Source organism: Oncorhynchus mykiss, chromosome 8, assembly GCF_057628025.1.
Source record: "Oncorhynchus mykiss isolate SJ-2025 chromosome 8, ASM5762802v1, whole genome shotgun sequence".
NCBI lineage: Eukaryota > Metazoa > Chordata > Actinopteri > Salmoniformes > Salmonidae > Oncorhynchus > Oncorhynchus mykiss.
This window is the reverse complement of record NC_143029.1, coordinates 37,824,804-37,836,893: the sequence shown is the minus strand read 5'-3', so window position 1 is coordinate 37,836,893 and position 12,090 is coordinate 37,824,804. Positions and strand designations below refer to the sequence as shown.

Sequence of the window (12,090 nt, the reverse complement as noted above, 5' to 3'; positions counted from 1 at the left end):
GTAGGGCCTTGTTGGGAAAAAAAACTAAATGTATAGAATCCAATTTGACCAGAGCTTTGCCTCAAGTAAAAGGATTAGTCATCAAATCATGATTGAATGATCACACTGACCTGTTTTTTTTTATTGTTACTACTGTAGGGCTTTAAAGTGATAGCAGCCGTTCGTTCTCAGTCTCTCACACACAAAGACAATGAAGTGAAGCTAAAAGTGGTAACCAGCATTTACCCATCCAGCGGTCTCTGGCAGGGCCGAGCATATACTTATCAAGTAATTAGAATGACATGTCATTATAGGCCATCGCAATGTGGCTATGATGGGCAGTGGGCAACATGCTCTTTAGCACATGTTAAAAAGATTAGAGAGAGCAGAGGAGAGAGTGTGAGAGAGAGAGAGAGCAGAGAGAAAGAAGGAAAGGGTTTGAAGCTGTACCTTAGTAACAAAATAAACCTAAATAAACACACTTGTTTGAGGTGAACTATCAACAAGGTTTGGTTTTATGACACGTTGGCTCTGCTCACGATATTTTTATGTTGGGTTCGGCAAATCGTCTCTGCTTATCTGTATCTTTTCTTGCAAATAAAAAGCAGTATCCAGGAACAATGGTAGGTGTATACTATGAGTGCACAAAGTCCGTGTTGAATAGTGTTAGAGAGGATACTGTATCTGAGAACGAGGATGTGTAAATGGTTGTCCTTGTGGGCCAACACTTTTGTCCTAGGTAGCTGTCTGGTACTCACAGTGATGAGTGTCTGGTAGAGGCAGTAGAAGCCCAGGTACCAGATGAAACGTCCGTTTGTGAAGGGAGGAACAAACCAAAGGTAGAAGTAGGAGACCACCACAAACGGAGTACAGCCCACCATCCTACAGAGAGAAAAAGGGAGGGCAGGGTTATTGTTCTTATTGCATATCTTAATGGCCAATGTTTGAGCAAACATTTGAGTCGAATTTGGTATCTTTTTTTATTTATTGTGAAACTTTGGCCTCATTATAGGTTTGTGCAATTGATAAAGACATGATAATTTACAGTGCCTTGCAAAAGTATTCGTCCCCCTTGGCGTTTTTCCTATTTTGTTGCATTACAACCTGCAATTTAAAGATATTTTTTATTTGGATTGCATGTAATGGACATACACAAAATAGTCCAAATTGGGGAAGTGAAATGAAAAAAATGACTTGCTTTCCAAACAGGTCAGGGACAAAGTTGTGTAGAAGTACAGATCAGGGTTGGGTTATAAAAAAATATCTGAAACTTTGAACATCCCACAGAGCACCATTAAATCCAATATTAAAAAATGGAAAGAATATGGCACCACAACAAACCTGCCAAGAGAGGGCCGCCCACCAAAACTCACAGACCAGGCAAGGAGGGCATTAATCAGAGAGGCAACAAAAAGACCAAAGATAACCCTGAAGGAGCTGCAAAGCTCCACAGCGGAGATTGGAGTATCTGTCCATAGGACCACTTTAAGCCGTACACTCCACATAGCTCGATTTTACGAGAGAGTGGCCAGATAAAAGCAATTGCTTAAAGAAAAAAATAAGCAAACACGTTTGGTGTTCACCAAAGGGCATGTGGGAGACTCCCCAAACATATGGAACAAGGTACTCTGGTCAGATAAGACTACAATGTAGCTTTTTGGCCATCAGGGAAATTGCTATGTCTGGCGCAAACCCAACAGCCCATCACCCCGAGAACACGATCCTCACAATGAAGCATGGTGGTGGCAGCATCATGCTGTGGGGAAGTTTTCATTGGCAGGGACTGGGAAACTGGTCAGAATAGAAGGAATGATGGATGGCGCTAAATACAGGGAAAGTCTTGAGGGAAACCTGTTTCAGTCTTCCAGAGATTTGAGACTGGGATGGAGGTTCACCTTCCAGCAGGACAATGACCCTAAGCATACTGCTAAAGCAACACTCGAGTGGTTTAAGGGGAAACATTTCAATGTCTTGGAATGGCTGTTTCAAAGCCCAGACCTCAATCAAATTGAGAATCTGTGGTATGCCTTAAGGATTGTACACCCGCGGAACCCATCCAACTTGAAGGAGTTAGAGCAGTTTTGCCTTGAAGTATGGGCAAAAATCCCAGTGGCTAGATGTGCCAAGCTTATAGAGACATACCCCAAGAGACTTGCAGCTGAAATTGCTGCAAAAGGAGGCTCTACAAAGTATTGACTTTTGGGGGTGAATAGTTATGCATGCTCAAGTTTACTGTTGTTTTCTCATTTCTTTTACAATATCAAAATATTTTGCATCTTCAAAGTGGTAGGTAGGCATTGTTGTGTAAATCAAATGATACAAACCCCCCAAAAATCTATTTTAATTCCAGGTTGTAAGGCAACAAAATAGGGAAAATGCCAAGGGGGTGAATACTTTCGCAAGCCCCTGTACCTCAACAGGCTAGTTTGGACAACTATGTATAAAAGCCTGTAAACCTGTTAGGCCAGTGATAGACTGATGGTGTGTGGGCTGTTTTGGGAGAGATGGATTGGGTGTTTGTGACTCTGAAGGTTTCCGTTCTGAGTTAGTGTGGCGGCACAGTGGGAGAACAGGAAGATGCACTATGCCACAGGATCGCCAACCCGCATGGTCATGAGCTTTATTCAGGCACACACACACACACACACAGGCATCTCAGGACAGAATAATTATTTTGCATTGTGCAGTTTGGAGGATGTGGGGAGCTGTGTTGTCTATGTATAATTCATCCAGAAACAACTGGTACATACTGTATCATTATGGGCTGTGTTTCACTGTGGAGAGAGAGAGACAGAGAGAGAGAGAGACAGAGAGAGAAGGTTGTGGACTAGTGCACTTTCGTCCAGTCATCAATGACTATCTCATCTATAACCACTGAGTTATACACGAATAGGCTCTAATTCTTTCCCACTAAAGCAACATAGACTAGGAGCCGAAGACGGACACCCAAAAATCTAAGCTATATCTTAGATTAATCTGATAAGTATACAGATACTCAGTAGATGTTAGGAAAACATCCTTATCATAAAGACTCAAGTCCAACCACTGCTCTGCAGCTGTAGTGTCAACTAAGTACATATAGTTAACACAACTAAGCAAGTTTTTGCTAGCTCAACCACATCCTCTATGCACCACTCCAAAATAGCCACAGTCGTGTTGTTTTGGTGACGACGCCAAAACGTTTCCACAATGATGTCACGTTCTGACCTTAGTTCCTTTGTTTTTGTCTTTATTTTAGTATGGTCAGGGCGTGAGTTGGGGTGGGCAGTCTATGTTTGTTTTTGAGTTCGGCCTAGTATGGTTCTCAATCAGAGGCAGCTGTCAATTGTTGTCCCTAATTGAGAATCATACTTAGGAAGCCTGGGTTTCACTTTTGGTTTGTGGGTGTTTGTTTTCCGTGTGAGTGTTTGGTCCACACGGTACTGTTGCGGTTTTCGTTCGTTTTGTATTTCAGTGTTCAGTTCGTTTCATTAAATATTACATCATGAACACTTACCACGCTGCGCTTTGGTCCGATCCTTCTTCCACCTCTGAATGCCGTTACAAATGGACCTGAACTCTAACCTTTGGCCTGATAGGACTCCAAGGTGTTTGACCCCCATCCACATACTAAACCCCACACCCTCTGCTCCAGTTGCCCTCACTCCAGACCTGTCCTGCCCTAGAATTCAGTTCAACTAATAATAGATAGAAAGTTAATTGCATGGATTTTTTCCCTATTAATAATGTAAAATTAGCAGCTGTACAGAAAGACTCATGTGACGGCCAAATTACAGAGGAGGAACTTATTGATGCAATTAAAGCTTTTAAGTCTGGGAAAACTCCAGGGCTGGATGGCATACCAGTTGAGGTATATCAAACCTTTTTAATGTACTCAAAGGTCTGTTATAAGCATGTTTTAACCACTCCTATAAAAATGGTACATTATCAGATACTCAACAAGAAGGTCTGATTTCATTATTACTGAGACAGGACACAAGCGTTAAATATATATAAGATCCAGTTCATTAAAAAAATTGGAGACCCCTTACACTTCAGTGTTGTGATTGTGATGCAAACATTATAGCAAAATGCATAGCGCACAGAATTAGAAAGGTATTGTTGGATATTATTCATCCTTTTTTTACATGGACGATACATTGGAGATATATAAGACAAGAATATAAGACAAGTACTGGAAACAATAGAACAACATGAAAAATCTGGGAAACTAGGCCTGGTATTCATTGCTGACATTGAAAAGGATTTTGATAAAGTACAACTGGAATGTATATATAAATGCCTGGAATATTTCAATTTTGGAGAATCTCTTATACAATGGGTTAAAGTTATGTATAATAACCCTAGGTGTAAAATATTAAATAATGGCTACTTCTCAGAAAGTATTAAACTGTCAAGAGGAGAAAAACAAGGTTGTCCCCTATCGGCATATCTAATTATTATGGCCATTATTATGGCCGTTAGCTATTAAAATCAGATCCAACAATAATATCAAGGGGCTGGAAATCCAGGGCCTAAAAACAAAAGGTGTATGCTGATTATTCATTTAAATGCACAATTTGGATCCCTCCACAGCCTCATAGAGAATCTAGATACTTTTTCTAACCTCTCTGGATTGAAACCAAATTAGGCTAAATGTACTAAATTATGTATTGGATCACTAAAAAAATACAACTTTTACATTACCATGTGGGGGTGCCACAGGGTTCAATTCTCGGGCCGACTCTTTTCTCTGTATATATCAATGATGTTGCTCTTGCTGCGGGCGATTCCCTGATCCACCTCTACGCAGACGACACCATTCTGTATACTTCCGGCCCGTCCTTGGACACTGTGCTATCTAACCTCCAAACGAGCTTCAATGCCTTACAACACTCCTTCCGTGGCCTCCAACTGCTCTTAAACGCTGGTAAAACCAAATGCATGCTTTTCAACCGTTCGCTGCCTGCACCCGCACGCCCGACTAGCATCACCACCCTGGATGGTTCCGACCTAGAATATGTGGACATCTATAAGTACCTAGGTGTCTGGCTAGACAATAAACTCTCCTTCCAGACTCATATCAAACATCTCCAATCTAAAAATCAAATCTAGAGTCGGCTTTCTATTCCGCAACAAAGCCTCCTTCACCCACGCCGCCAAACTTACCCTAGTAAAACTGACTATCCTACCGATCCTCGGCTTCGGCGACGTCATCTACAAAATAGCTTCCAACACTCTACTCAGCAAACTGGATGCAGTTTATCACAGTGCCATCCACTTTGTTACTAAAGCACCTTATACCACCCACCACTGCGACCTGTATGCTCTAGTCGGCTGGTCCTCGCTACATATTCGTCGCCAGACCCACTGGCTCCAGGTCATCTACAAGTCCATGCTAGGTAAAGCTCTGCCTTATCTCAGCTCACTGGTCACGATGGCAACACCCACCCGTAGCACGCGCTCCAGCAGGTGTATCTCACTGATCATCCCTAAAGCCAACACCTCATTTGGCCGCCTTTCGTTCCAGTTCTCTGCTGCCTGTGACTGGAACGAATTGCAATAATCGCTGAAGTTGGAGACTTTTATCTCCCTCACCAATTTCAAACATCTGCTATCTGAGCAGCTAACCGATCGCTGCAGCTGTACATAGTCTATCGGTAAATAGCCCACCCAATTTGACCTACCTCACCCCCATACTGTTTATATTTATTTACTTTTCTGCTCTTTTGCACACCAATATCTCTACCTGTACATGACCATCTGATCATTTATCACTCCAGTGTAAATCTGCAAAATTGTAATTATTCGCCTACCTCCTCATGCCTTTTGCACACAATGTATATAGACTCTCTTTTTTTTCTACTGTGTTATTGACTTGTTAATTGTTTACTCCATGTGTAACTCTGTGTTGTCTGTTCACACTGCTATGCTTTAACTTGGCCTTTATCTTGGCCAGCTTTTTCTTGGCCAGTTGCAAATGAGAGAACTTGTTCTCAACTAGCCTACCTGGTTAAATAAGGTGAAATAAAATAAAATAACAAATAAAATAAAAAATAAAATAAAAAATAAAAAAAAAAAATAAAATAAAAAATAAAATGTAGTTTGCCAATAAAATGGTTTGACCGTGATGTGGACATACTCTGTATTCGTATCCCGAAAGAAATTCTCACTACAATACATTTTAATAGAAAGTACCATGGAAAGGAAAATATGTCTATTTGTGGAAAAATCACACTGATTTACCCTTTAGTCATATCCCAGAGTACCTATTTGCTTATGGCTTTGCCTACACCTAGGGATCTGTTTTTTAAATTATATGAGCAAACAATATTCAATTTTATTTGGAATGGCAAGCCAGACAAAACTAAACGGTATATTTATATAATGAATATGAACTCGAGGGCAGAAATTATTAAATATGAATGCATTAGACCTCTCACTAAAGGCTTCAGTCATACAAAAGTTATACTCAAATCCAAACTGGTTCTCTAACAGATTAGTAAGAATGTCTCATCCCATGTTCAAGAAAGGCCTTTTCCCCTTCATTCAGATTACAACCTCTCACTTTCGGTTGTTCGAAAATGAAATAATCTCTAAAATATCGCTATTTTTAAAACAAGCCAGAGAAAGTTGGTTGCAATTTCAGTTTAATCCACCAGAAAAGACAGAACAACTAATACAACAAATATTATGGCTAAACTCAAATATACTAATTGTTTTAAAATATATATATATATTTAAAAAATATTTCAAAAAGGTAAAACATTGTAAATGATATCATAAATAGGACTGGTGGAGTTATGTCCCACATGCAGCTAACAAAATTATATGGAAATGTCTGCTCTACCCAAAATTACATCCAACTAATTGCAGCATTACTGTCACGTTCTGACCGTAGTCCCTTTGTTTTGTCTTTTGTTTTAGTATGGTCAGGGCGTAAGTTGGGTGGGTTGTCTATGTTAGTTTGTCTATGATTTTCTATTTCTGTGTGGTATGGTTCTCAATCAGAGGCAGCTGTCAATCATTGTCCCTGATTAAGAACCATATTTAGGTAGCCTGTTTTCCATTGTGTTTTGTGTGTGGTTATTTTCTCTTTAGTGTTGTACCTTACAGGACTGTTCGTTTATTGTTTTGTTTTCAGTGTTCATTAAAATATTTAAAATCTGAACACTTACCACCCTGCACCTTGGTCCTCCTCTCCTTCCCCAGACGACAAGCGTTACAATTACCGCAAAAATGGAAGAAGAAAGTGGAGGGGGAGTAAGGTACTTGTCTGTCGGCCAAGCATTAAAGACCAAAATTGGTTAAAGAAAAATTTGATAAAGAAAAAAGTAATTTAAGGACCAAAAAAAAAAAAGTAATTTAAAAAAAAAAAAAAAGTAATTTAAGGACCAAAAAATTGTCAGCTGTGCCATACAGAATGCAAAATAGTTGGGAAGAGATTTTTGACATACCGATTACAAAGCACATTATGCTGGATTCAAAACTTAGAATTTAAAAATATAACTTATTATATGGCTGAAGAATTGCAACATTTACGTGGAGCTAACTCTGCAAATAGCTCTGCTGGGTGATTTGAAAAGTCATAGTCAATCAATCAATAATATAATAATAATATCTTTAATTTACAATCTGTAGAAACTATGAGAATAGAAAGGTTCAGAACTTTTGTGAAAAATCACAGCACAGTTGAAAATATATGGCAAATATAAATAAAAACTGGATGGTGTTAAGAGCTAGATGGGAGGGGTTTTGTGGGGCTGAAGGGTGGGACTAAAAACAACAAGATAACTCATGTAAAATAAACTGTGTCATTAAAATGTATATAGGTTCAGAACTTTAGTGAAACAGCACAGTTAAAAGTATATGGAAATAGAAATCAAACTGGATGGTCTTCAGAGACAGAAGGGAGGGGGTTGAGGGTAGCTGAAGGCTGGGATTAAAAACAAACAAAAAATAACTACTGTAAAATACATTGTGCCTGTAAAATGTATATAGGACGTATAACCTGGAAGTAGAAGCCCTAAGTGTTGTTGTCCTTTAGTTTACCTCAATTAGGGGAGGGGTTAGGGGAAAATAATAAAATATTAGTTTTTTAAATATAGACACAGTACCAGTCAAAAGTTTGGACACACCTACTCATTCCAGGGTTTTCTTTATTTTTACTATTTTCTACATTGTAGAAAATATTTATCTGCAATATTAAAGCTGATCTACCCCCCCCCCCCCCCAAAAAAAAAAAAACAGATAGAAAGAGGGATTAATAGAGAAAGCGAGAGAGAGAACTGAGAGAAAGCAGGAGAACGAGGTAGAGGGGACAGAGAGAAAAAGAGAGAAAGAGGTAGAGAGAGGTAGAGAGTGGTGAGTTCTGGTACAGTCCAGCTCTCCCTGTGACACAGAGGCCTGTCCTTAGTGATTGTTCAGCCACACAAAGAGAGTGACAGGGCTGCCTAGCACTGGGTCTGGGGCTGGGGTTGGGCCTGCTGCTGTATAGGCTGGTCATGGGAGGGTTGAAAAGGCACAGTGACTGAATGGAACAGTTATAATGTTAGAATAGACTGTTAGAATGTTCTGTAAAATGGCTCACAGGATGGGTAGTAAGATAATCCAATGGGAGGTTTTCAAAAAGGGAAGTAGGGCAAAACACATGTACCCAGGCAGACACAGAGAGACTGAGACCAAAGCAAGAAGGGGATTTCAGCTCCATCACACTCTCAGAAATGGTGAGTGAAATGTCCCAGTTTTATCTAAACGTTCCTCTCTGTTGGCATGGCGGGCTCTAACATAAACACAGTAGTACCCAGGGGTACCAACCGGGCACAGTCATAAACCGCTCAGGACACACACACACAACCGGGTACAGCCCCGGTGTTCTGCCACAAACTGCTCAGGACATAGATACTGATCCCTTCCTGTCTTTCTGATGATGTCACAGCCCAGTTCCAGGGGACTTCCTGTCTGACAGTTAGAGGGGCATTCCCCCAGGAGTTAACTAGAGGGAGGGTCTGGCTTTCTCACGGTGCTGATGATCATCATACACAAACGGGCATGGCCCCAGCGTTCTGCCACAAAAACACTCAGGACACACAGACACACATACAGTGGTAATCAAATCAGTAATGCTGTGATCTGGTATCTCGCCAGCCTGTCAGCTTGACAGTAATCTATGCCTTGTAAAGCTTATACAGCACTATCTCAGTCACATCAGAATCAGCACTAAGTACTCAACCAGTACTTCTTGTAAGTGAGTTGTGTCAAGCCAGTACAGCTTTGAGCTGACACACACACACTTTAGAGCTGACACCTAGGGTTACGGTTAAGTTTGATGTGGTGCTTTTGGTAAACACTCTCTGCAGGTCTGTAGTTATAAGGGTACAGCTGTGGATTACAAATATAAAATTAAAATGTATTCGTCACATGCACTGAATACAACAGGTATAGACTTAACCGTGAAATGCTTGCTAACGAGCCCTTCCCAACGATGCAGAGTTAAATAATAATAAGAAGAATAAAATACATGTACAGTGGCAAGAAAAAGTATGTGAACCCTTTGGAAATACCTGGAGTCCTGCATAAATTGGTCATACAATTTGATCTGATCTTCATCTAGGTCACAACAATAGACAAACACAGTCTGCTTAAGCCAATAACACACAAACAATTATACATTTTCATGTCTTTATTGAACACACTGTGTAAACATTCACAGCGCAGGGTGGAAAAAGTATGTGAACCCTTGGATTTAGTAACTGGTTGACCCTCCTTTGGCAGCAATAACCTCAACCAAACATTTTCTGTAGTTGCGGATCAGACCTGCATAACGGTCAGGAGAAATTTTGGGCCATTCCTCTTTACAAAACTGTTTCAGTTCAGCAATATTCTTGGGATGTCTGGTGTGAACCGCTCTCTTGAGGTGATGCCACAGCAATTCAGTTGGGTTGAGGTCAGAACTCTGACTGGGCCACTACAGAAGGCGTATTTTCTTCTGTTCAAGCCATTCTGTTGTTGATTTACCTCTGTATTTTGGGTTGTTGTCCTGTTGCATCACCTAACTTCTGTTGACCTTCAATTGGCGGACAGATAGCCTTACATTCTCCTGCAAAATGCCTCGATAAACTTGAGAATTCATTTTTCCGTAGATGATAGCAAGCTGTCCAGGCCCTGAGGCAGTAAAGCAGCCTCAAACCATGATGCTCCCTCCACCATACTTGACAGTTGGGATGAGGTTTTGATGTTGGTGTGCTGTGCCTTTTTTTTCTCCACACATATTGTTGTGTGTTCCTTCCAACCAAATCAACTGTAGTTTTATCTGTCCACAGAATATTTTGCCAGTAGCGCTGTGGAACATCCAGGTGCTCTTTTGCGAGCTTCAGACGTGCAGCAATGTTTTTTTTTGGACAGCAGTGTCTTCTTCCGTGGTGTCCTCCCATGAACACCATTCTTGTTTAGTGTTTTACGTATTGTAGACTCATCAACAGAGATGTTAGCATGTTCCAGAGATTTCTGTATGTCTTTAGCTGACACTCCAGGATTCTTCTTAACCTCATTGAGCATTCTGCGCTGTGCTCTTGCAGTCATCTTTGCAGGACAGTCACTCCTAGGGAGAGTTGCAACAGTGCTGATATTTCTCAATTTATAGACAATTTCTCTTACCGTTGACTGACTATTAGAGATTATTTTGTAACCCTTTCCAGCTTTATGCAAGGCAACAATTCTTAATCTTAGGTCTTCTGAGATCTCTTTTGTTTGAAGCATGGTTCACATCAGGCAATGCTTCTTGTGAATAGCAAGAATAGGATCGGCAATGGCTAGAAGGTCGGTGACGTCGACCACCGAACACCGCCCGAACAAGGAGAGGGACCGACTTCGGAGGAAGTCGTGACACCTAGGGGTTCACATACGTTTTCCAACCTACACTGTGAATGTTTAAATGATGTCTTCAATATGGACAAGAAAAACACAATAATTTGTGTGTTATTAGTTTAAGCACACTATATTTGTCTATTGTTGTGACTTAGATGAAGATCAGATCAAATTTGATGACCAATTTATTCAGAAATCCAGGTATTTCCAAAGGGTTCACATGCTTTTTATTTCCCCTGTCTATACAGGGAGTAACAGTACAGAGACGATGTGCAGGGGTACGAGGTATTTGAGGTAGATATGTAATGAAGGCAGGGTGAAGTGATAGATAACAGATAATAATAAGACTAAAAATTGACTAGGCATCAGGATATATAATAATAAGAGTAAGAATAAAGAACAGATGAGTGTGCAAGTGTGTGTGTTTATGTGTCTGTCTCTCTGCGTGCGTGTGCGTGTGTGTGTGTGTATTGTCTGTGAATGTGTTTGGGTCATGTGAGAGTGTCAGTGTAGTGTGTGTGAGTGTGTATATACTGTATAGTATTGTGTGTGTGCAAAACCGGTGTAAGATAGGGTTAGTGGAGATAGTCTGGGTAACCATTAATGAACTATTAAGCAAACTTATGACATAGGGGGTAGAAGCTGTTTCGCAGCCTGTTGGTCAGAGAGCCTATGCTCTGGTACCGTTTGCCGGAGGGTGGCAGAGTAAACAGTCTATGGCTTGGGTGCTGGAGTCTTTGGCAATTTTTTTAGGCCTTCCTTTGACACCACCTGATATAGAGATCAAGGATGGCAGGGAGCTCGGCCCCAGTGATGTACTGAGCTGTCTGCACCACCCTCTGTAGCGTTTTGCGGTCGAGGGTGGTGCATTTGCCATACCAAGTGGTGATGCAGCCAGTCAAGATGCTCTCGATGGTGCAGCTGTCGAACGTTTTGAGGATCCGAGGGCCCGTGCAAAATCTGTTCAACCTCCTGAGGGAGAAGAAGCGCTTTCATGCCCTCTTCACGACTGTGCGGGTGTGAGTTGACCATGTAAAGTCCTTAGTGAAATGGATACCAAGGAACGTGAAGCTCTCGACCGGCTCCACTACAGCCTTGTCAATATGGATGGGGGCGTGCACTCCACTCTTTCTACTGTAGTCCACAATCAGGTCTTTGGTCTTAGGAAAAGGTTGTTGTCATGGCACAACACTGCCAAATTTATGACCTCCACCCAGTAGGCTGTCTCATTGCCGCAGATGAACAGCCCTACCACCGTCGTGTCGT

At 41.1% G+C, this 12,090-nt stretch overlaps 1 protein-coding gene across 3 annotated transcripts in view; it reads right to left on the bottom strand.

Moving 5' to 3' along the window:
- Positions 1-12,090, bottom strand: part of mfsd2b (major facilitator superfamily domain containing 2B) — a 41,843-nt gene that overhangs the window by 19,666 nt on the left and 10,087 nt on the right. For all 3 annotated transcript variants that reach the window (XM_036985428.2, XM_021612528.3, XM_090243378.1), the window contains one exon: positions 738-861. In XM_036985428.2, the coding sequence (XP_036841323.1) occupies positions 738-861 (124 nt within the window). The remainder of the gene's footprint in view (positions 1-737; positions 862-12,090) is intronic.